This window comes from Arachis hypogaea, chromosome 3 (genome assembly GCF_003086295.3).
Source record: "Arachis hypogaea cultivar Tifrunner chromosome 3, arahy.Tifrunner.gnm2.J5K5, whole genome shotgun sequence".
In the NCBI taxonomy this organism is placed as follows: Eukaryota; Viridiplantae; Streptophyta; class Magnoliopsida; order Fabales; family Fabaceae; genus Arachis; species Arachis hypogaea.
The window spans coordinates 43,097,306-43,123,471 of record NC_092038.1 but is presented as its reverse complement, the minus strand read 5'-3'; the positions used below and the strand labels follow the sequence as shown (position 1 = coordinate 43,123,471).

At 29.9% G+C, this 26,166-nt stretch overlaps 5 protein-coding genes across 6 annotated transcripts; 2 read left to right on the top strand and 3 right to left on the bottom strand.

Annotated features, from left to right (window-relative positions):
• The first annotated feature begins 2,642 nt into the window (after positions 1-2,642).
• On the top strand, positions 2,643-3,956 carry LOC112790437 (high-affinity nitrate transporter 3.1). The gene is given in 3 exon segments (XM_025832844.3): positions 2,643-2,691; positions 2,694-2,771; positions 3,345-3,956. Coding segments are annotated over 3 exon segments (630 nt in total). The 3' UTR covers positions 3,848-3,956.
• Positions 3,957-4,149: 193 nt separating this feature from the next.
• LOC112790435 (manganese-dependent ADP-ribose/CDP-alcohol diphosphatase) lies at positions 4,150-6,977 on the bottom strand. Of its 2 annotated transcripts, none has more exons than XM_025832841.2 (2): positions 5,775-6,977; positions 4,150-5,468 (listed from the first exon to the last, which is right to left on the bottom strand). In XM_025832841.2, exon 2 carries the CDS (start codon positions 5,445-5,447, stop codon positions 4,488-4,490), a length of 960 nt encoding a protein of 319 aa, XP_025688626.1. In that variant the 5' UTR covers positions 5,448-5,468; positions 5,775-6,977; the 3' UTR covers positions 4,150-4,487. The 2 variants fall into 2 exon arrangements, with proteins under 2 accessions (XP_025688626.1, XP_025688627.1); XM_025832842.3 differs by having other exon boundaries at positions 4,150-5,582; positions 5,775-6,952.
• Positions 6,808-13,580, top strand: LOC112790433 (protein POLLEN DEFECTIVE IN GUIDANCE 1). The gene is made up of 11 exons (XM_025832839.2): positions 6,808-7,766; positions 8,385-8,536; positions 8,790-8,893; positions 9,409-9,497; positions 9,614-9,687; positions 10,285-10,435; positions 10,624-10,791; positions 11,600-11,697; positions 11,806-11,928; positions 12,652-12,720; positions 12,818-13,580. Exons 1-11 carry the CDS (start codon positions 7,136-7,138, stop codon positions 13,016-13,018), a joined length of 1,860 nt encoding a protein of 619 aa, XP_025688624.1. The 5' UTR covers positions 6,808-7,135; the 3' UTR covers positions 13,019-13,580.
• Positions 13,581-13,720: 140 nt separating this feature from the next.
• Positions 13,721-17,661, bottom strand: LOC112790434 (cytochrome P450 71A1). The gene is made up of 2 exons (XM_025832840.3): positions 16,667-17,661; positions 13,721-14,466 (listed from the first exon to the last, which is right to left on the bottom strand). The coding sequence occupies exons 1-2, from the start codon at positions 17,642-17,644 to the stop codon at positions 13,843-13,845; spliced, it is 1,602 nt and encodes a 533-aa protein (XP_025688625.2). The 5' UTR covers positions 17,645-17,661; the 3' UTR covers positions 13,721-13,842.
• Positions 17,662-21,592: 3,931 nt separating this feature from the next.
• Positions 21,593-25,151, bottom strand: LOC112790432 (cytochrome P450 71A1). The gene is made up of 3 exons (XM_025832838.2): positions 24,577-25,151; positions 23,164-23,613; positions 21,593-22,342 (listed from the first exon to the last, which is right to left on the bottom strand). Exons 1-3 carry the CDS (start codon positions 25,081-25,083, stop codon positions 21,728-21,730), a joined length of 1,572 nt encoding a protein of 523 aa, XP_025688623.1. The 5' UTR covers positions 25,084-25,151; the 3' UTR covers positions 21,593-21,727.
• Positions 25,152-26,166: the final 1,015 nt, after the last annotated feature.

Here is a 26,166-nt window from a genome sequence, read left to right as displayed (position 1 = left end):
CTTCATCTCAAACTCAGAATCGATCAGCCACTTACCCACCACCACCACGGCACCACCATCCTCATTCCATCAACCTCAATCATACCCTGCAACGCCATCCATCGCCGCTGATTCAAGCTGGCACCCTGACACGGGCACGTCCCATCATCTTACATCTGATGCTGAGAGCCTAATCTCTTCTTCAGAATATACAGGCCATGACCAATTGTTTATCACCAATGGTAATGGTGTTCCCATTAAATCGATTAGTAATTCTATTCTTGAACATCTTCCCTCTAAAAGAACTTTTCAATTAAAGGATATATTGCATGCACCTAAAATTGCTAAGAATCTTATTAGTGTCTCTAAGGAACCAAGGAAACATTACTCCAAGGACTTCTTAGGCATGGCATTTATGTTTTCCAAGATATACGGATCCCTGACTCTTTACCCTCCCCTGTAGTTCCTAAATCTTTGTTAGCTTCCCTCACCAACACCTACTCATTGTGACATCGTAGACTTGGGTATCCATCTTCTAATATTGTAAAAATTCTGTTTCAACATTGTAATTTTCCTACCTCTAATAATTCCATACCTAACAATGGTTTATGTGATGCTTGTATGTTACCAAAAATGCATTCCTTACCTTTGCCATCTTCTAGTACATTGTATAAAGAGTCGGTTAATATTGATCGTTGATGAGATGATTGGATGTGGTCGCTAGTTATGTCTTCTATAATCTATACTTAGGTGTGTTTGTCTCTGCTTTCAACTTCTTCTCTACATGTAATTCTCTATAATCTATACTTCGCTAGTTATGATTGTGTATATGTATGTATGAGTTAAATTAAAAAATAATATAATTAACTTAGGTTAATTAACTAGTCAGTTTAGTTTGAATCCCACTTTGTATATGTAGTAATCTATTGACTAGCAACAGAGAAAAACAAAAAATAAAATTTTAAAAAAATTGTTTTAACTTATAAAATATTAAAACATTATTTTTTAATTGTAAAAAGCTATTATTATTATTATTATTATTATTATTATTATTATTATTATATAATTTCAATAATTAATATATTAATAAGTCTTTCAGTAATTCATATATTGTTCATAAAAGTTTATTGTATTAATAATAAGGTAAAAATTCAGGTTAATTTTACATGAAATTAATAATTGAGAATCATTAAATAATTTGATAAATTTGACTAAATTATTATATAATGACTCTCAACTATTAACATCATATAAAATTATCTGCACGGTTGCACCTAAGTTTTTACCTAATAATAATTAACGCATGTATGCACGTATTTAACTACAATAAAATAATTTAAGAATAAATATACGAAAAGAAAAACTTACAAATACAATTAAAATTCTAGGGGATGCAACCTGATAGTGGTGCTTACGATTGTTTCGAATATATTATTGTGCGCTGATGTTTTCATATGAGAATATGATACATATTTTGTGGAACAATATATCATCAAATATGGACAATTTATAGATGGGGTTCTAGTTATAGATCAACATATATATCACGCCAACATACAAAACATATTGGATAATAAAATCTAAGAAAGAATAAACAAGAATCTATATATGTGTATCTTAGAATTGTTGTTAGATCCATAATATTAATATCTATTTAACATGACGATCATAGAATGTGCTCTCTATTCAAGGGGAGGTTCTAATCCCCACTAGACGGCATCCACAATGTTAATTTTTTCTTTTTGTTTTTTTTTTTGTATTTTTTGGTATGAATCCACTATGTTAATTTGTTATGAACGAGTGAACGACTAAGATGTTTTGTGCAGCTATGTGTCACCAGCTTCTCTTTCTTCCTTTTTTGGACCTAATATTGAACCTATCATATGTGACTTTAGTACGTTTGATATTTTATTTTAGGCCCATATAATCCAAAATAAAACATTGACATGGGTCCAAAATTCTTTTAGGTCCTTACAATTTCTTTCTAAACTAGTTTCTGTACTACCTAGTAAAGTGAAAAAAACCGCCAATGTTAAAATAATGTTTTTATAACTAAATTGGGTTGGTCCAGTGGTTAGCTGACTTAGCTCACTAGTTCGTTTAAGCAAGTGTCGAGAATTCGAAATTCACCTTCTGCATACAGCAATTCATTGGCTAATAGCAAACCCCTCAATGGAGCTCGGTAGTGTGGGAAACCAAAAAAGGAAAATGTTTTTGTTCATGATCTAACATGAAGAAGTCTCTATCAGTATCGTTAAAAATCAGAAATTTCCAAACCAATTTAGCATAAAGACAATGATCTAAACAATAAATGAATGACGAAGTCAACAAATAAATTATGTTTTTAAAAATGTACCAAATTCTGCAAATGTCCAAGTATATCCTCCTAAATCCTAATCAAACTCAGGAATTAAAATAAACTTGTGCTGGATATTGCTAAGATGACCCTTTAACATGCTTAAGGGACACTAAAATTAACAACTTGAATAGTAAATTCATTCCTTGACTTGTAATGTATGGCGTTACAAGAATATCAAGTTTCAGTCTAATATTTTAACTTGGATAAGATAGGTATGGCCTTAATGTATATATAGAAGCAATTGAACTCTTCTTAAAGTGCATTCCATTGAGATCACCAATTTCACTCACTTTCATTCGCAGGTATGGCATCGCAATGGGTTGTGGTAGCATCATTCCTTCTTTGTTGCTTAGCACAACTTGTTATGGTGGTGTTCTATTCTCATCCTTGCAAAGAACCATTGTTGTCACCGCTTCCCCCAAGGAGGGACAAGGTAATGAAATGAAAACCTTTATCTTCCAAATTTCTCCGTCCAAAACAAATTTTGCTCCTAGTATTGGTCACAGTTTTTTCTAAGTGACTACTCACATGAAAATGTCTTTATGTAAAGATAATAGTTAGAAACGGTTAGACGGTTTGGTTAAACTATTTAATATAATACGTATCAACACCTTAGCTATTATCTCCGTGCGAAGACATCTTTCCGTGAGTAGTCATATTTTTTTTATTCATGTACTAAATTCTATACCATTTTGCAGTTGAATACTGAATTTTTCTATTTAGTTCTTACCCTATTTTTTTCTTTCAAGACTCAAAATCAAGATGTTATTTAAGAGAACTATGTGTTGAATGAATCACTTCATTTAACCAAACATTTGTTGTTTAGTTAAGGGGTTTAGTCCTGATAACATGTTTACCACTTTCCTTTTCTTTCTAGCTATACTAAGAACACCTTGGAACAAAGTAAATATAATGAAAACCATAATGGAACTTAAATTCAGCAATTTTTTTTTCTTGTTCAAAACTGCTAAATTCTACTTGAATTGGTTGTACCAAAATAATGCAGTTCTTAATGCCGGAGTGGACAAAATCACTGTAACATGGGCTCTTAACAAGACCGAACCATATGGAATAGACTCCACCTACAAGACCATCAAGGTGAAGCTATGCTATGCGCCAGTTAGCCAACATGACCGCCCGTGGAGAAAGACGGAGGATAATCTCTCCAGGGACAAGACATGCCAGCATAAGATTGTTTGGAAGCCCTATGATGCCTCCAACAAGACAACGCAAAACTTTGAGTGGAGCATTGGGCGTGACGTCCCCACGGCCACTTACTTCATACGCGCGTTAGAGTATGATCAAAACAACATGGAAGTGGCATATGGTCAAACCACGAACGAGAAGAAGAGTACCAATTTGTTTGAGATAAATGGAGTCACTGGAAAACATACCTCACTTGACATATCCTTTGTTTGCTTTAGTGTTTTCTCTGTGGTGGCACTTTCTGTGTTCTTCTATATTGAGAAGAGAAAAGGAAAGGTTGCTTCTTCTGTAGAACAAAAGTGATTACGTGATATGCAAGTAATCCAAAGCATGCTGTTATACTTACAGATGCTATGTATTTGGTCTGCAGTAAGAGAAATGCTTCGCAGAAGAGAGTGCATAGCTTAATTCATTGTCTTAGCTTATATATCTTATAGAAATGTTAATATATAAATTGCAAAACATACAGGGACATGATAAGTTATAAATAATCACAAGTGGTCCTGTTTTTATCCTCTTAAACATCTGAGGCAGTTTTAAGAGGATGAATATATTAAACAGAGGAAGATAGGGAGGAACCATGCATATCTAAACAAGTTCTACAATTTGAGGTAATTCAGAATCTATAATAAGACCTGGGTCATTTGGTCACTATTCCATGCAAAATGTGAATGCAATGTATCTCAAGCAAAAGTGTGTAATAGTTTTACAACAGCAATTACATTTCAAAGATAAATAATGTCTAAGGCAACCTTCAATCATGCTTACTGCTTGTGCAGGTTGCATCCTTGCCTCTGAAAAAACAAACCATGGCAGGGTCACCTTCTTTCAATAGAAAATTCCCTGTGGGAAGGACTCAAACAAGATCACTCTATAAATCAGCACTAAACTACTATTATTCTTCTTAACATCAATACATTGTATTTACAAATCCCCATCAGGATTAAAATTGCATGTCTATACTCTCAATTCTGTCAATTCCAACAAGTGATATTTGGTCATCATAGACATCGACGTTTCCATATGCATTCCTGCCAGGAGGACATTCTAGAGCGGCTTCAAAAACTCGATGATGGACTCCGTGAGAGTCAATGGAATACCCATCTCTGTGATTATGTCCTCCAAGACAAACCTTCACACAATTGTACCTGTGTATCACATCCATCACTTCATCGTAATTCCACAACAATGCCTCGTAATCCGTCGCACCAGGATCCAGAGGCACATGGCAACATACCACCACCTTCTGTTTCAATTTCATTGCATCCTGAAGAACCCTGTCCAACCATTCCATTTGTTCCTTTCCAATGCCTCCATTGAACATAAGGAACCTTCTTTCAAGGCCCACCAACCCTCTTGGACTGTTCTTATCTTTATTCGGATTCCTCTCCCTCAGAAACTTCAAGGCCTCCAATGTTCTTGGATGGTCTTTAGGCCAACCAACAGCACTGATGTCAAAGGCATCCAGAACTACAAATCTATATTCTGGCACTGGCGAGAAATCATAGTAAGCACATCCATCATCAATACTTTGGATCTCCAATATTGGAAGTAACTTGCTGCGAGGAAGATTGTACAGGCAGTGATTGCCAATCATATGATATACGGGTCCCCTGAACCTCGCAAATTCATCAACAACCTTCTTTACAGCATTAAGAGACTGATCTTTTGGACAATTCCCATCAACTATATCTCCAAAGTTCATCACAAACTTATGCTTCTGAAGAGCATTCCATTCTTTAACTGCTCTCTGCAAAACAAGAATACTATGCCTATAATACCGCGGAACCCCATGGAACGAGCGACCATCGGGGATGTCAGCATATTGGACATCAGAAATCAATCCAAAAGAAAATAGAGGTTGTCTCCCTTGCACTGTGGCTAGTCCACTGGGAGATCCCATGGTAGACCTCTCTGCAACCTCCTATTATGCATACAACAAGAACAAAGCGTCAAAGCCATTCCAATTTTCAGAACCATGGTCTTCATTACTAATGCTTAAAATTTACCCTCCAAATTTAAGATGAAGCTTCCCGAGCTAAAAATAGAACATAAACCAAGACAGAATACAGTTCTAATTAACGATTTTAGCTCAATTGCCCTAAATGATCGTAACAGTAGAACACGGTTTCGTTTTTTTCTACTGAAATGAGGCAGCTACAGCAGAATATTGCAAATAAGATTTTAAATATAGAAATTAGAAAGAAAGGAATGAAGAATTGGGACTTACTCGGAGAAGATGAACGAATGAATTGGATTTCGTTTCGTCAAGGTTTGGATTTTGGAATTCGGGAGAATCACGTGATTCTTCTTTTGTTACTGAGTTCTGAGTTGCGAGTTGTGACTCGTTCTTTCTCTTTCTCTCGTCTCACTTTGCGAGTTGAACGCCACTTGTTTTAGTTTAATTTTGGTTCACATTTGTTCATAGAAGAAAAATGCTTTAAAAAATATATTTATTTTCTTTCTATAAATTACAAAACTTTATAAATAAATTTATAAGGAATTAATATTAATTAAATATTATAAAATTTAAGAAATATATAGATATTATGGAATAAATAAAATAATATTCAATTTAATCTCTATATTTATGTTTATAATTTTTTTTAGTTTTTGGGCATTCTATAGGGTCAAAATAAATCCAATATAGAATAAGTGTGATTCAATTAACTTCACAATACGAATTAAATGTATAACAAAAAAATAATATTAAATAACTAATAAAAATTAACTCATGTTTGACGCATTAAATACAAATACCGAAATAGTTCACACATTTATCTATCATGAATAATATAATAATTTAATTTTAATATAGTAATCCTGTATTCCTGTGTGTGTGTATATATATATATATAATAAAAGACATTATACATAAACAAAAAGTCAAGCACAAATTAATTATTATGTATTTAAATGTTTTTAATGTATATTTTATATTTTAAATAATAATTTATTTTTTATATAATACGTAGCAATTAGCATAATTTTTAAACAATTCTAATAATATTATATCTTTTTTAATAAATACTATTTTGATATTAATATTTTTTTAAAAATTAAATATTCATTTTTTTATTTTGTTAATTAATAATAATTTAAATATATAATTATTCTATAATAATTATATTTTTATATGAATGTAAAAAGTGTTTAGTATATAAATAATATTTTTTATTTTTAAATAATGTATATTATAGGTACATAAAAAATCAAAATAATTTATAATACGAATTCATGAATGTTTAATTTTCATTTTTTATAAAACAATAAGAGTAAATCAAAATTAAATAAAAAAAAAACGCTCACACACAAAAGCAGAGGAATGGGAAAGCGCGAATGAAACGAGTCCTGCTGGACTCTGCTTTGGAGCAAAGGAACAAAACAAGTGAACAAACGAAAAACAGAGCGTCTCTGTTTCCTTCACACACCAATCAATTGATCATATCATAATTCATAAACTATCACACACGCTACCAACGCGATTCTTCTTCCCAAACCATAATAAAGACTTCAAAATTCAATTCACATGCAAATTACAAAATTCCTAATTTACCCCCATTCATTCACCAACGCTTCTCGTAGATTCCGATGGCGTTGAGAACCGCTGGCAGAAAACTCTCCTTCGATGTTCTCCGCCACCGTGAGGACGACCACAACGCTGCTGTTCCGATCAACAGAGCAGAATCAGACCCGACGCAAACGACGACGACGCAGAAGAGCCGCAAGCAGAGAAGGAATAAGAAGAAGAAGGGCCAGAAGCTTCTAGAATCTTCTTTTGTAAAGGGAGCTGATCCGTGTTCCTCCGTTGAGGATTCCAGAACTCTTAATTCGGATTCCGTTACATCCGATCCGCATTTTCCGCTTCAGAATGGAAACGCTTGCAACGGATTCGAGCTCGGGGCTCGGAAGTTTTACTCCACCGGTAGCGTAACGTTGGTGGAGGAAGAGGAGAATGCGGCGAGCGTTTGTACTGGTCCGGCGACGGGGTTTAATTTTGGTGAACTGAGGCAGAGAGCTGTGAACAGTGGTAGCTCTGAGGATTTAGCGAATTCAGCTGCTGTGGCGGTTGACGGCGGAGGGAAGGATGATGGTGGTGCGAAGGCGAGTCCGACTGAGAAGCCAAAGCTGATGAATGAGAATGATCGGAACGGTGGTGTTGCGAAGTTGGAGACTGTGGAATCGTTGGATTGGAGGCATGTCATGGTAGAAGATCCGAATTGTGAGTGAGATTGTTGCTTGATCTTCTAAATGCATTGTCGCATCTGTTATATTTCATGATATGGATTGAATTTTCAATTTCAAGGAAATGAGGACCATGAAAATTGTATTTTCAATGAAACAGGGTTTAAAAAACTTTTGCATGCATGATTATAATGTGAGGTGTTAACCAGACAAACAATGGAAAATGCTAGATGACAAATTTCATGCAGTTTCAATTATGGTGGAGCTCAAACTGAATCCAAACCAATGTATAATATTACATGTCTGAATCAATTCCATTTGTGATTTTTGTTACAATACAACTAAACTTTGCATTGGCTTCCAAAGGGTACATATAGTTGATCGATGGAATGGCTAATGCAGTGCCATTTGAGCGTTGACTGATATCTGTGTATGAGAGTGAATTATTTTGACATTGATAAATATTTTTATGTCTGTTCTATTATTATACTTTAGCTGGTTATTTATGTATTGAAACTAGTCTGGCAGTCTGTGTGACAGTTCTTAATGTGAAGCAATATTTGCTTGCCTTTGCTGAATACTGTGTCTTCTCTTTGGCTTAATTAATAATATGTGGTGATATTTTGTTTAAAACTTTTTTATTTTGTTAAGTCAGATGTATTTTTGGTGGATAAATCTCCTCTATCGTACTTCTTGGAAGAAATGCACAATGGAAATTCTTTACGGAGTACAACAACACTTGGAAATGAAAAAGAACGAGAGAGAGTCTATGACACTATCTTTCGCTTGCCATGGAGATGCGAATTGGTACACTTCCTTTTTCTCGATTGAAAATGGGAAGATAATTTGAAATGACTCTAGTTATAGTTTTGTGTTGTCGTTTATGGATATGTTCCTGGTTTAGCTGCCTATATTACCTTCACAATAGTTGGAATAAACTCAGAAGTTTCAGGGAAAAATGAAAAACATTAAACCTTCCCTTACCCTTGCTAACATATAGTAGCATATTCTACTAGTGCATTTTCTGTTGTGGCAACTCAAACACAGAATGTAATTGCAGCTTATTGATGTTGGCTGCTTTGTCTGCTTCGATTCATTTCTTTCATTATTAACTATCATGCCAACAAGAATCATGATGACCGTTTGGAAGCTTCTAAAGACAAGGTTTGTCACCTTTACTAAATTTTCTTCCCTCAAAATAAAATGTTAGTTGGGCATGCATGTGGGATTTTAGGTTATAGAAAATTCAAAATTCTGCAGCATTTATTTCTTCAATTTGAGTTAGTGATTTAGGCAGTGTCCATCTGTTACAATCATCTTTTTTTGGATAGAATCCATCCTATTACAATCTTACTAATGCCTTTAAATATCTGTAGATCTTTGAATGATGAGTACGAAATGAATGTGTGAACTGTGTCATCCTAGATTAAGCAGTTGGTCCAAATCCAGTTAGACAGTGGATATGGTATTGGCCCTGAATTTTTGAACTTTATCTAGACTGTATTAGTCGCTGACTCTTTCAGCTGAATATAAGACCAATCTCTGTTACTACAAAATCAACTTGTTCTTGTACTTTGATTAGTATCCTCTTGTTCATCCCAATTCTTGTGTTCAGTTTAAAACATGTTGTAGTCCATCAATTTTAGTATTATAATTTGACCTTATCATGCTTGTGGCAGGCAGTTCAAGAGGTTGTCTGCTATGGAATTATCAGATTTTGGCTGCTTTCTTATTATGAGTTGTGGAGTCATTCTTCTGCAGCAGACAGGTCTTCTGATTCTCTGCTCCTATGATCATATGTTATATCATTAATTTTTGTGTTGATCAGCTATAATGCTATATACTGAATTTGTTTTATTCATCCTTAAAATCATGCTGCCTCAGATATCAGCTTAATATATCATATGATCCGTGGTCAAGGAACAATCAAATTATATGTGGTCTACAATGTTTTAGAGGTGAGCATTTTCGTAATACATAAATCTCAGTTATAGGGAATAAGTAGTTCTCCATATGTCGATCCATATTGTCAATTTTCAATCAAGATGAATGTTCATGTGAGAAAGATCTTGGCTTGACAATGGAAGGGAACTAATTCAAGTCAGAAATCAGTGTCAATATGCTATGCTATCTCTATGTTTTTATTTTTCATAAACACAAATTTGAGTGGCAGTATTCCTGCTCTTTACAAAGAAGCACATACAGCATTGTTTGTAGCAAACCTGAATTAGTGACAATTGGCAGGAAGATCAAAATTTATATGCAAGAAGGGATGTGGAAAAATAATAGTGTTGCCTCGGCTTAGGTCCAATTTGGGCTATGCAAATTGAAAATGTAACTAAAAAGAGCAGGATGTATGTTCTATAATGGAATACACGAGTAATAGTTATATAACATGGATCGGTGGCCTTTGGTCATTTAACCATCCAGTCAAAAACTACTGGAATTATAATCAAATCTGCTACTGCTTTTTCTTTGTGTTGATTGATTAAATGCTGTAAATAAATGTGATTCACTTCGAAACTTACACTGGAAGTTTGTGACTGATCTTGCAGATTTTTGATAAATTATGTCAAAGTTTTAATGGGGATGTACTGCAAACGTTCTTTCATTCAGCTGAAGGACTTGCAAGTTGTCCACCAGAAAGTATGAGATTCTGGATATGGAGATTTATTGCCGATGAATCTTTAGCTATTGCTGCTTCAAATATCCTTCCTCTTTGGAATTACTTTTATGTTTTCTCATATTCTTTGGTCTCCACCCCCCCCCCCTCTCCTCCAAACAAAAAGAAAAAACAAAAAAAGGGGGAAAAATCACAGATGTTTTGTTAACTATCTTATTCTTTGTAAGCAAAAGTAAGAAACAGAGGTTGTTGGTTCCTTGACTAGTCTTACTTGTTCATTCTTTTATCTTATTAGCTCAGGCAATCACTCTATCAACCTGTATAGTTGCTCACAACAATGCATTGTTCGCTTTGCTGGTATCAAATAATTTTGCTGAGATAAAAAGCAATGTGTTTAAGCGGTACAGCAGGGACAATGTACACAGTTTGGTTTACTTTGGTAAGTTATTGTGCCTACTAGAGTTTCTTTTCCTTTGATTTCTGCTTATTTGGTATATTGATGATTAGTTCCTATGCTAAATAGAAAATTATGCAAACCGTTTCACAATATGATGAATAAAACTCACTTTTTAAGCAAAATAAAAGTTAGTTCTGGTGTTGAAGTCCATGATTACCCTTTGATTTAAATTGTAATTTTGTTAGGACTTAATGGGTCAAGTTGGTCAAACACTAATAAATATTTTATGTATGGGTTTTGAACCTTTAATGAAATATGATATGAATGTGATAAGGGTATTATGGGGAATTAGGAGGTAATTAGTTAGTGAGTGAGAATTATGGGAATATGAGTATAAATAAGGGACTATGAATATTTTAACAATAGAAATCTAGAAATGGTGTATGATGTATTGTGTTGATTGTCAGAATCTGAAATTCCTTATCCTTCGAGTCCTAGGAGATAGACTCCACAATAAACCAAGGTTCACTCAATTCTATTCTTCACTTGTGTATTAAAATAGTGATAGTCCCTTATTTATACCCATAGGCCATAGTCCTATAACTCCCACTCACTAAATAACTACCTCCTAATTCCCCATAATACCCTTATCTCAAAATAATTTTTGCAAGAATGGCAATAACAAAAAAGTTGTGTATAGTAGACTGAAAGCATTTCAAATATTAACTGTTTATATTTGACTAGGATTCATTCTGGATTTGAAATTCACACTATGACCATTTTTTCTCTTTAGATTTCATATTTATTTTGCTGATCTTCTCTTTTCCCTTTTACTTGTGGTGATGAGCAGATTCTATAGAGAGATTCCATATTTCGGCATTTATCTTATTTGTTTTGGCTCAAAATATTCTGGAGGCAGAGGGTCCTTGGTTTGAGAGTTTTCTTAGTGTAAGCTTTCAAAGTATTTTAGCTCATGATATTTATTAAGTTCATCGTATGGGAATCAGTTTTCTTTCTTGACCGAGACTTGCTCCTAACACATTTTGGATGGTGCAGAATGTTCTATTGGTTTATGTATGCGAAATGATCATTGATATCATCAAGCATTCATTCATTGCTAAATTCAATGACATCAAACCCACTACATACTCTGAGTTCCTTGAAGACCTCTGTAAACAGGTATTTTCATCTGATTTTATGTGCATATCATCCATGTACTCTTATTGGTTATTTATTCTGATTAAAAAGGTATTAAACAGCTGGCTGTGCATAGTTAATTTGCATATGTTTCAAATCCCTCATTGGGTGGAGAATTTGAGTGGCTTTATGAGCAATAATACACTGAAAGTACCACAGCCTTCCATAATTCAATTTCCAAATTCCTTTTGTGATTTTCTGTTGTAATATGTTTTCCTTTACTGTGATATTGAATCCAATATGGTTTTATATGCCTTTGTATCCTTTCTAGCAATATGGTTTAATCTCTCTAAATAACTTGGTCATTTTTCTTCTCAATTGATTTTGTCACTTTGATTTCTTTTATTATTGTGTCTTTGATTTATAATTTAATTCCGGTGAGTTCAGTTTATAAGTGAACACGTTTACCATATTTTACCAAAAGTAATAAAAGAAAAAGAGAATGAGAATGCTTTTACCATGTGGAAGGTTTTTTTTTTTTATATATAAATAGGCATTTGCATATGGTGTTTCCTGTTGGAAAGCAAGAATATGCTATTTAGTTGACACTTGATAAAGCCAACTATTACTGCATAAAGAATGATGTATAATTCTGTAACTTTAAGTTGGTTTACACTTTGACAATTACATTGCTTTAGCTGATTCTATGATGGAAATTTCCCTAAGAATACAAGCCTGACACTTGACTCTTTTTCTTATCTGTAGACTTTAAATATGCAAACTGAGGGTGTGAAGAAAAACCTTACTTTTGTCCCCCTTGCTCCAGCATCTGTGGTAATCATAAATGTTTTAAATGCTGCATTTCTTATCTGCTAATTTGCTATTTGTTGCTAATTTAATGTCTATGTACTTCTTTATTGCTTGTTATCAGGTTATTCGAGTGCTCACTCCAGTTTTTGCTGTAAACATTCCTCCCAATCCCCTTCCATGGAGGCTTTTCTGGATTCTGCTTTTTACAGCAATAACCTATGTTATGCTTACAAGCCTTAAGGTCCTTGTTGGCTTGGGCCTGCAGAAACACGCCACTTGGTATGTTAACCGGAGGAGGAAGCACCATCTTCATGCAGATTAGGTTAAAAGGGAAAAAGTGTGTCTCAAGTCAAGGTGCTTCGCCATGAAGGCCTCCATGCATGTGCCCGCAGATCATCTATGAGATGACCACAGGGAGATGATTTGAGAAGTCGATTCTCAAATCATCATTGATAACTAGCACATACAGGAGAAAATGCTTGTTCAATCTCTTGGTTTTTCGAACTTAAGACGAGCCTATGAATGGTTTCACCTTGCAATTTTGATACCAGGATGAGGCATAGTTTGATGAATACAGAATAACGATACAAGGTTGTAGTATAGGCTGCATGATCCCATCCCTTTAACCTGCAGCAGAGTTTCTATAGTTCTATACCCTCCAATTCATACATTATTGCCATATTGGACCATACCAATTGCCTTCAAAGAAAATTTAGTTTCACACTTCTTATTTTGACCTCTATTCATATGCCAGATATACACAGAAGCAACATACATGCAGTGCTCTTCGTTCTTATAAAATGTAACAATTTCTACTTTCATTATGCTTACTATAGGCGCAATGTCAAATCCCCAGGTGGGTTCATAAGAAGTCTGAGTTTTTGTACTTCCTGCATCTAGTGTGGTGAATTGGTGATAGTAATGTTTACCCTGGAAGTTGGCGTTGAAGATCCATTTAACTGATAGGGATCATGGTGTCCTTTTAGTTTTTGAAAGTTAAGTACTGAATTTCATCAAACAAAGCTTAAGGACAAGGTACAAGGAGGCAATAGGATAACCTTAGTGGAGAAAGTAAGTTTATTACATGCTAATTTGAAACTTGTAACAAATAAGGGAGAAACCAAGAATCTTACACATCAAGTAATCCTAAATAACAGAGTAGTATGGTATGGGTTGAAGATGAAGTGGTACTTTTTTAGTGACAGTGAGTCCACAAAGTTCACTCATGTCTACGTCATGTAATAGTTGACCATTCTTATCACATAGCTTCCAATCAAACCAATATAGAAGATTAGCAAGAATATATTCAGCAGAAGTCAGTCCAAATGAAATTCCAGGACATCCCCTTCTTCCAGTACCAAATGGGAGGAATTGGAAATCTTGTCCTTTGAAATCAACTTGGTTATTTTCAAATCTCTCGGGAAGAAATTCTTCAGGATTTTTCCATAACTCAGGGTCCCTTTGAATTCCCCATACATTAAAAAATACCCTTGTTTTTGGAGGAATATCGTACCCTTTTACTTCCACAGCTGATAATGTTTCTCGAGGAATTAAAAGAGGGAGAGGTGGATGTAATCTAAGACTTTCTTTGATCACACAATGCAAATAGTTCATTTGATTCACATCATTTTCTTCCACTTTTGATTTGCTCCCCACAACTCTTCTTACCTCTTCTTGGGCTTTCTTCATGACATTTGGGTTCTTGAGGAGCTCAGCAAAAGTCCATTCTAGAGTTGTTGAAGTAGTATCACTTCCTCCAACAAACATGTCCTGGAATCATCAAAATGGGTTAATAATAAGTAATAACAGGCATTTAGTTAAGAATATAAAAATGAATATTTGTGAATAGGTTATCAATAAAAAGTCCATTATAATTTTGAAATTCTTAATTTTTAATAAAATGAATTATTTATTTTTTAACAAATGTCTTAATGCAAAACCTAGTATAATATGCTCTACCATTAATCATGCAAGAAAAATTATTAGAAATCTTAACTCATCTATAAATATTTATTGGAAAAATGATTAGACTTTGTTAAGCATTCCTCCACAAATATTTATTTTTAGAGATATTTAAATAGCATGACTCTTTTGTGTTCAAATTAATTGTTCATTTTGAAAATTCAATTTGGAAAACTAAACACTGTTGATTAATTTTTTTCTGCTAGTAACCTTATTCATAAAAGAGATAAATGATAAAGAGAATAAGTATAACAATAAAATATTTAAATAAGAGTAATTTTATATACTCATTTCGATGCATCTAAACTTAAGCTACTATTAGTTTATATACATAATTATAACTTTGTAACCAAAATTATTTATCAAAATAAATGATTGGATCAAACGCTTCTAAAATAAAAAATTACTAAAGTGAAGAAATAGGATTTAGTCCCACTCCAATCAATTTAGTAAAATTCACATAATAAAATAAAGTATTTTTTATCTTTAAAGTTTGTTAAAAAATTTTTAAATATTCTTAATTTTATTTTATTTTAATTTTATTATAAAATTTTTTATTTATATCAAATATATTTTGATAGCTAAATTTTCAAAAATTTAGGACTAATCCAACAATAATGTATGACAATTATTTCTTATTTGCTTGTGTTGATGGTTGTTCTTATAAAATTGTTATTGAATTGATTCTAAATTTTTTTGAGAAATTAGTCGTCAGAAGTATATTCGATACAATAAAAAATTTTTAGAATAAAATTAAAACAAAATAAAACTTAGACATATTTTTAAATTTTTAACAAACATAAAAAATAAAAACTATACTTTATCCTAATAAAAATTATAAAATTAATTGGGACTAAATGTTCATTTTTATTTTATTAATCCCTTCTTCTAAAAGATTTTTTTTTTCCAAAAAATTTATTTAAAATATGTCATTAAATGCTTTATGATGTTACTTCCCAGCTCTCATTTGTATATGAACACATGTAGTTCTGACAATATACTTAAATGCATGCGCTGTATATTGGGTGGATGGGGATAAAATTCACATGGAGCCAACTAGTTTGTCAGAAAATAGTTTGTCTTGTTTGATCAAAATATCTTTTTGTTTTTGGATATTCTTTCATCCTTTCATCAAAAAGTATTTTTCACTTATATAATTTTAATAATTTGAGAAAAGAGAAGCTTCATTTGAACATATCGGTGACTATAAGCTACAATTTTTTTAACCATTAAAGTGATATATATAAAAGTATTTAAGAAAATGAAAAATATGTTCACTAAAAATATGATTAAATAGTATATTCACGTAATCATGTAACATTACGATTTAGAAAAAAAAAAAAAAAGACAATAGACCCAACCATAAAAATGCTGAAATATATATACTCCTTAATTTCAGAGAAAAAAGACTTTATATTGAAATATTTTAAATTTCAAATGTATTGAATATTTAGAAACTTAAGAAAATTCTTATGAAGTAAAACATAACGTTATTTGCACACATTAATAAATTTGGTGTATATTATAGGCTATGTTTGAAAGGAATATCGAGACAAAGAGATAGAAATTGGAAGACAAAAATTAAGACTAAATTAAGTTTTTATATTGTATTTGGTGAAAAATGTATTGGATTGAATTATGTTTAAATATTATATTTAATTTAAAATAAATATAAAAATTAAAAGATAAATTTAAAATTTAAAATTTAAATAAAAATGTTTTTTTTTTAAATATTATTAAAATTTGAGTTTCTAATTTAAAAAATTTCAATCTTTTCTGTTTCTATTTGTAATTCTTATGTCTTAATTCTAGTCTATGAAAACAAACCACAAAACACTACTTAGAGGTGCTTATTTAGCTAGTTATAAATTAAGGATTATAATAAGACGCTAATCACTATATGCAAATAACAACATCCTTAACTAAATATTCTAAAGGCATTTAATTTAAAAAGATAAATAATTTAACTAAGGAAAAAAGGATATATATGAGAGAGAGAAACACAAACCGCTAGGATTGCTTTGATGTCTTCTCCAGTGAGCTGAAAATCAAGAACACTATCTTCTTGAACTTGAAGCAATATCTCAACAAAATCTTTTTTAATAGATAATGGTTCTTCATTATTTTTCTTCATCCTCTTATGTTCTTCAATCAACTCATCAAAACATGCCTCTAATCCAGCAAAGGTGGTCTTGAATTCAGGAATAAGCCCTCTAAGAACATCAACCCAACCCAAATTAGGGTAAAAATCACCAACACAAAAATCAGCAAAATGTTTCATCAATTTCCTTCCAAGATCTCCAAAGTTGTTGCTTCTTCCATCTTTTGGGGCATCATATTTTTGTCCAAGAACACATCTTGATACTATATTGTTGGATGCTGCAATCATCATCTCACTAAGATTGATCACACTCCCTACTTTACTTGTAGCGCAAGATTCGCGAATCCAATTAACCAATTCGACTACCTCTTCTTGTCTAATGGATTGAAACGATTTCACTCTCTTAAGACTTAAAAGTTCAAGAACACAAATTTTTCTTTTCTGTCTCCATTCTTCGCTGTAGGGCGAAAACGCCACATCTTTGCATCCATATACAAAGATTTTCGCCGCTGTTACCTGAGGTCTGCTTGAGAAAATAATATCATGATTTTTTGTTATTTCTTTGGCCGTATCGGCCGAAGAAATAACTAAAGTTGGGATTTGCCCTAATTGAAGGAACATGAGAGAGCCATGCTTCTTTGAGAGCTCATGGAAGGAGCGGTGTGGCAATCTTCCTACTTGATGAAGGTTTCCAATTAAGGGAAGCTTTGGTGGAGATGGTGGAAGATTATTGGATTTGTTTCTTCTTGTTCTTGTGAGTTTAAGCAAAAGAAAGATGCTAATGATGCCAATTGTTGATAAAAGGTAAAGAGTTGAGGACTTTTCATATGGCATTTGCTTTAGAGCTGAGAATGAAGATGCCATTCTTCCTTCAAAGCTTTTCATAATTTGTTGCTAGCTATATATATATATATATATATATATATATATATATATATATATATATATATATATATATATATATATATATATATATATATATATAGTTATTTTAGGTGTACATAAAAAATTAATTATTTATATAACTACACATGAATATAAAATAAGTAATTATATATTTATATTTTGATAAAAAATTAATTATTCTATTATGAAAAATGATTATATATTTTATTATAAAAAAATTATTATTTTAATAGTTGGTCACTTTATTAAAAATTATGTAAAATATATAATATCGTTATGATATCATTTTTTTTTAATTTTAGGTGATATGATTGAATTCTAAATTTTTTAGGCATGAAATTTTAATATTATATCATGACATCACTCTTCTAAAAAATTAAATTAATAGAAGATGACAATATAAATAGTTATATCTTTAATAAATATATATAAATAAATACAAAATGATTGTTTGTTTAATTTTTAGTATTGATGAAAATATTTTTCATAAATATTTATAAAATATGTTATCTATTTAAAGTAAAGAGAAATGGAAGTAGACATTTGTTTAAAATATTTCGTCACGACAAGAATTTAATTTAAAAATATTAAATTATGTGTCATTTAAGATCCGCCAAATATACATAGATGCACACGGATATTGATTTCATATTTTTACACATGATTGATTATGTGTTTACTTATTCTTGTGTATCTGATGATTTTTCTGTTGTAGTTCATAAATTATTAATTACATATGTTCCAAGATTCGTGTAGATGACGTCCAATACACCCCCTTTCTCTCGGGATCAATATATATATATATATATATATATATATATATATATATATATATATATATATATATATATATATATATATATATATATATTAATTATTTTATCCAAGAAAATAAAAAGACAAAATTAGGGATCACTATCTTCATCTGCATCTCTTTCTCCGTTGATGATTAAATATTATAGAATTCGGCAGCTTAAAGAGAAAATTAGAAAAACTTGATTTGATACGTACCTTATTGGAATTAAGAAAGAGAATTCAAGAGTAGTGCCATGCCGCTTATGATAACTATAAAAAGAATAATGATATTTTTATACAGATTTTTTTTTGTGATTATAAATATCAAATACAATTTAATTGTCACATTGAAAGCGTCATTGATATTATGTATGTTGAACTAGCTAGAGTTGCATTAAGCACTAATTTATTTAAGAATAAATTTTTTTTTTCGATTTCTAACTATTTTTTTTATAGATATTATAATTATTTTGTATTTGTTTAATTCAGTTTCTATAATCGATTGACAAGAAATTATATACTGACGTGTTAAATAACGTATATATTAAAATTAGAAATGTAAAAACAACTAAAACTTAAGAATGAACGAAAAAAATAGATCAATTAAACAGAATTTACAACCTACAAATATTTGGAGAAAAAAGACATGATAAAAAATACATAAAAAGTTCTGTTCTCAGATAAAATGTTATAATAAGATATATGATACTATTAATTTGTAAAGAAAACTTTTTCTCTTAAGTGGATATTATTAGTTTAGAGTTTGGAATATCAATTTTTTTTATTGAATATTAATAATCATTTTCTCTAAATATGTTAAGGCTAGAGTGAAAAATGGGTCTAAATTTGTCGGATTGGTTCGCATAATCTGTCGAAAAAGGTGGATCAGGCTAAAAAATTGGAATCGCTAAATAGCAAAAGTCTGCCTAACTAGTACCGTTTAAATTGTGGGTTTTGGCAGCGCGAGACGGGTTTTTCCGTCGGGTTTAATATTTTTTTGGCAAGGAAGTATTTTTGCAATTTTTTTGCCAAAACCTAACTTTCTCCAACTCAACTTACAAGAGAATGAAGATAAAAATTGAGTGTTTTGGATTATGTTTATTTTGTTTTGAAGACAATATTTATAATTATGTTTTGGATTATGTTTATTTTACTCTGGAGACAATATTTATAATTATGTTTTGCATTAAAACTTGGTTTATAATTATGTTTATTAGATATTTATAATTACAAAGACTTTAATGTTCGTAAATATAAAAATTATAATTTTTATGCCTTTAAAATTTATAAATTTATTAAAAAGATTGTGAAATTATATATATTATTTAATAGTTAATAATAAAAAAAAGACTTAACGGACTTAATTTATCAGCCCACAATTAAATAGAACGAAATAAAATTTTAAGACCATTTTATACTAAACAACATAAAACAAGTCAATCTATTAAAATACAAGCTTTTCACAAAGCTAAACGGGCATCTCCGCTTGTCACCCCTTATTAAGGCCATGCTCTACTATGTCGTACACACATATCTAGCTATATCTATCGATCTATTCAACTATATCAAGGTCGTATTTATTTGTCACACTCAATTAGGTCATTTATAATAATGTTGGTCTGATTTGGACGGCAATTTTTATTTTCAATATCTTCGACTACTTACTTAATTATTTTTAATTTATTGAAAGGATATATATAGATAATTAGATATATCTCTTTAGTAGACCAATAATGTAACCAAATATAAAACAATTACTTTTTGTTGAAATTGTTTAACAAAAAACAATAATAAATAAATAAATAAAACTAAATTTTAAAACAAAATTAATATATAAATTAGTAGTAATAATTACTTGCAATAATATCCAGAACAAATTTTCATAAAATTTACACAAATGCTTATATCAAAATGAAACATGAGATGATTTTTAATTAATAATTTGTAACTTTAATATAAAATTAATAAATTTGACAAAAAAACTTTTAAGAAGTGAAAATAAAGATAAATAAAACTGATAAAAAATAAAATTGAGTATAGTAATTGACATCAAAATTCCTAGGCATCTCTAATAAACAAGTTGTTGTATAAAATAGAAAATCCAAATAGTATATATAGTCCAATAATTGTAATGTTATGAATGAAATTGGAAAATGACATTTGACAAGCAAGGTGCATGCTAATTGCTATAGTGGAATGCATATGATGAGGTTTAATCGGTGTCCCTTGTTTGTTTCTCGTGAAAATATCAAAAGGAATAAGACGTAAGTTGGAGAATGAAATATCTACCAAGTATATGAAAAAATGAAAATATTATTTATACACTAATTAATTTCACATTCATCTCTTTATCATGTAATAAAAATAATTACACATAACATATCTACTATTACATACACTACAAAAAAATTAGGTTGTGACAAATTTTTAACAGTAATAACATTATAATAACATATATATAAGGTCACTACTGTTTCTTTTAATTGATTTATTATTTTGTGATATTCATATATTTTATTTTATTATTATATATTATTATTATTATAATAAATTATAAGACAAACAATATTTTTAATAATAAAAAATAAGGCAAACAATATATAGTTGTCAATAAATAATATATTAATGACTATTGTTATATATTGTCGCTAAAAGCAATAGATATTGTCACTAAAAATATTTTTTTTAAGTATCTATCTTTATCAGAGTAAAGTATCGTTTTTGTCCCCAACATATAGGGTAAGTAGTCCTGTTTATATCCCTAACGTTTAAATTGTTTTATTTGTATCCCTAACGTTTATAAAAATAATTCAATATTATCCTGCCGTCAATTATATTAATAGATTAGATTGTATTTTTCAATTATTCTCACTTGGATGTATTCATTCTCAATTAAGTCTTATTTGGATGTGTTCAATTTTAATATTGTACCCAGAATTTGTGTTCAAGTTCAATTATGTTCCTAAAAAAGTGAATTATATAAATATTGCAGGGATTAGTTTCAACTTTTAATGAGTTATTATCCGGAGTGGATCATCGGTTTTGACTTACACATTTGTATTCCAACTTCAAGGATCGGAGAGATTTTCAAAACTCTAACTAAAACTCATGATGTATAATTGAGAGTAGGGATAACATTAAATCACTTTTATAAATGTTATAAATACAAATAAAACGATTTAAACATTACGGATACAAATAAAACTTATTCCAACATTGGGGACAAAGACGATATTTTAGCCCTGTTATCATTACAAGACATTAAGTCTAAGAACTAAGAGAGTATGGTATGGGTTGAAGATGGAGTGAAACTTTCTTACTAACAGTGAGTCCACACATTTCATCCATGTCTATGTCACCTTCATCTTCACCATGCAGCTTCCAATCAAACCAGTATAGAAGATTAGCAAGAACATATCCGGTAGAAACAAGCCCAAATGAAATTCCAGGACACCCTCTTCTCCCAACACCAAATGGTATTAATTCAAAATCCAACCCTTTTATATCAACTTGGTTGTTTTCAAATCTCTCAGGAATGAACTCTTCAGCCTTCTCCCACAATTTTGGGTCTCTTTGAATCGTCCAAGCATTAATAAACACTCTAGTTTTTGGAGGAATATTGAAACTTTGTACTTTCACATTTGAAGTTGTTTGCCTAGGAACTAAGAGAGGAACTGGAGGATGCAATCTTAGAGTTTCTTTGATCACACAATTCAAATAGTTCATTTGATTCACATCATTTTCTTCCACCTTTGATTTTCTCCCCACAATTCTCCTTACCTCTTCTTGAGCTTTCTTCATGGCTTTTGGATTCTTGATGAGTTCAGCAAAAGTCCATTCTAGAGTTGTTGAGGTAGTATCACTTCCTCCAACAAACATGTCCTGAAATTATTAGAAGAGTTTTTAATTTGTATAATCATCAATAAAATAATTAATTTTTAATTAGTTAATATTAATTAAATTTTTATTATAATAAAATAACTTTTTAACTCTTATTTTTTAGAGAGCTTAAAGTTAGAAATTAGAATTCAGGATAAGAAATTACTGATATTAATAGAAAAAAAAATCGATCATAATAATAAAATGGGAGCCACCTAGATAAAGACGATTAAAACGTCTTTTTTTAAAAATATTTTTAAATAATTAAAATTCAATACATATAATTTATTAAATTATGTTATTTTTATTAAAATTAAATTAAATAAATTAATTTAGTTAAAAAATTGATAAATTACATTTTGAAGTTTAAACAGGTCTAAATTAATATTTTTAATAAAAAATAATTACAATACCTTATAATAAAAAATGACTAAAATATTTTTATTATATATATATGTATTGAGAATCCTAAATTTTAACCTTTTTTTTCTTTCGTGCCGTTAGAATTTAGGATTTTTAAAATTAAAAAATATATATAATAAGAATATTTTAGTCATTTTCTATAATAAGGTTATTGTAGTCATTTTCTATAAAAAAGAATATTAATTTAGATCAGTTTAAGGTTTAATTTACTAATTTTTCGACTAAATTAATTTGTCTGATCTAATTTTGACAAAAATAATATAATTTAATTAATTATATGTATTAAATTTTAATTAATAAAAAATATCTTTTAAAAAAGACGTTTTAAATATCTTTATCGGAGTCACTCCTAATAAAATTATAAAAATAAATGGGCGGGAGAGAGAGAGTGAAAGAGATACCAATAAGATTGCTTTGAAGTTATCTTGAGAGTCCTCAAACTCAAGCATATTATTCTCTTGAAGTTCAAGAAGTATATCAACAAAGTCTTTGTTCTCAAAATGATCATCACCTTTCTTCTTCTCTTTATTCCTTCTCTTGTGTTCTTCAATTACATCTTCTAAGAAAGAATCAAATGCTATAGAAGTGGCATTCATTTCTGATATCAAACCTCTAACAGAATCAATCCAACCAAACGAAGGGAAGAAATCTTTCACACTGAAAGACGAAAATTGTCTCATCAATTTTCTTCCAAGCTCTCCAAAATTTTTGTCGTTACAATCTTTTGGAGTATTATACTTTTGTCCAAGAATACATCTTGATACTATGTTGTTTGATGTTGAAATTAGCAACTCACTTAGATTCACACAAGATCCTTTGTTTCTTACACATGATTCACGTATTCCACCCACCTAATATGTTGTATCGAAACATGTAAGTATTATATTCATAAAAATACTCACTTATATATATATATATAATAAAAACAAAAATAATATTACAGGATTAACATAATTTATTATTTTTGATCAATAATTAACTAATAATATTTAAAAGTATTGACTTAAAGTATAGTATTAGACTGTCGGATTAAAAATATTGTATTATTGGTAAAAAATATTGACCAATATAAATTAAAAGTGTTAGTTCTCAATTTTTTTTTTGAAAAATAAATATATACATATAAAAATTATTTTTATTTTAATTGTTCAAACAACAAAAATTCACTAAAAACAACCTTTTAGAGGTATATAAATATATAAATATAATCACTGGTGACAGAAATATCTTAATTATATTATAGTGGAATTTATTAATGATTTAATTACTTTGTTGATCTCTATAGTTTCGCAAAATTTTTAATTAAGTCCTTATACTTTTTTCTTTTAATTGAGTCTTTGCACCAATTTTTTTTTTAATTGAGTCCCTACATTTTTTTTCCTTTTATTTGAATCTCTTCACCAATTTTTTTAGTTGGATTCCTATACAATTAAGCCAATTACTACAAAAAATGATCTAATTGAAAAAAAAAATTGGTGCCGAAATCCAATTAAAAAAATATATAAAAACCTAATTAAAAATTTTACAAAATTATAAGAATCAATAGAGTAATTAAACCTTCATTAATTTGCAAAATAAAAAATTCTACTAATGATGACCAACATGAATATGAGTATAAAATCATAAAATAATAAGCATTTATATAATTTATTTATGATATGATGGTAAAATTTTTTATAATTAAAAAAAATAATCTTTATTAATCTAAACATAAAACAAACTAAAAAAATATCTATGCAAAAATTAGGTTTGATGCTAAAAAGATAATTTTACACGAAGAAACATGTTAAAGATATGATTATTTGTCTACCAACCAGTTCAGCAGCTTCTTGTTGGCGAACAGAACCGAAAGAACGAACTCTTTTGTTGCTTAGAAGCTCAAGAACACAAAACTTTTTTTTTTGTCTCCACTCTTCACCATACGGTGCAAAACCTACGTCCTTGCATCCATAGGTAAAGATATTTGCAGCCGTAGTTTGGGGCCTATCGGAGAAAACAACATCATGATTCTTGATGATTTCTTTGGCCACGTCCGCAGACGAGACCACCAGAGTTGGGACTTGTCCCAACTCCAACAACATTAGAGGGCCATGCTTCTTTGAGAGCTCATGGAAGGAACGGTGTGAAAGTGTTCCTAGTTGATGAAGATTTCCAATGAATGGTAGCTTTGGTGGGCATGGAGGAAGGTTTTGATTGTTTTTTTTTCTTGTGAAATTAAGAAACAAGAAGATGGTGATGACAATGATGCCAAATAATATTGATACGTAAAGAGTTGAGTTTTCTTCATTTGACAATTGCTTTAGAACTGAGACAAGTTCCATTATTTCTCAACTTCGTGTGGCAATTATTATGGTGCAACCAGGTAATATATATACATAATAAAAATACTATTTATATTTCAAAATTAGTTACATTATGTATTTGTATATAAAAAATATATATATATATTGTTTAATTTATTTTTAATATATATTTTATATTTTAATATATATTTTATACTAATAATTAATTTTAATGACTAATGTTAATGTATGTACATATAAACATGTGTAATTTTTAAATGTCTTTGTATGATTACGGCCTTTATGGTATTTATGAATAATTTTACCTACACTTAAAAAGTATAGCTAAATTATAATAAATAATTTTATGAATTTATTGATAAAAAATTATAATTTTAACTAATATCAATTCTAATGATAATTTTTTTAAATTAATACAAAATAATTTTATTTAATAAATTCAAAATCCTAAGGTATTTTCTCAAAGCACTTTAGAAAATTGTCATCAAATAGTAATTTCTCACATTTTGATTATGCAGTCGGGCCACAACTAAATAATTATAGTTGGTTTTCTTGAAAAGGTAAAAAAATAATTATAGTTGATTTTCTTGAAAAGGTATAAAAATTAATTTTAAATTTGGAATGTATCATAAAATTTTTAATAATGTATACTAAGTATGATAACCCGGATACTTTAGTCTTCATAAGTTATTTTCGCACTACAAGCTAAGTCTAAAATGGCAGCTGTATATGCTGGACTCCAATAATAGATATTATTTAATTATGTTAAGTATATATTAAAATTAGTTATTAATATAAAATATATATTAAAATATAAATATATATTAAAAATAAATTAAATTATTATAAATATATTAAAATTAATTATAATAATTAATTTTAATATATAAATAATATTTTTATATTAGTTGGGCTACTAGTCTGTTTGAATTATTATTGATAAAGGCCAAACTTGCTTTTACATCTCTTGAAAGGAGCAGGAGATATACAGTGCTTTAATCAAAGTCTCTAGTATGTTGTGACTTGTGTGGTCGAAAGGGACAGCGCTTTAATCAAAATATCTGTAGTTTTTTTTTAAATCTTTACTCAACAACAAAAAAT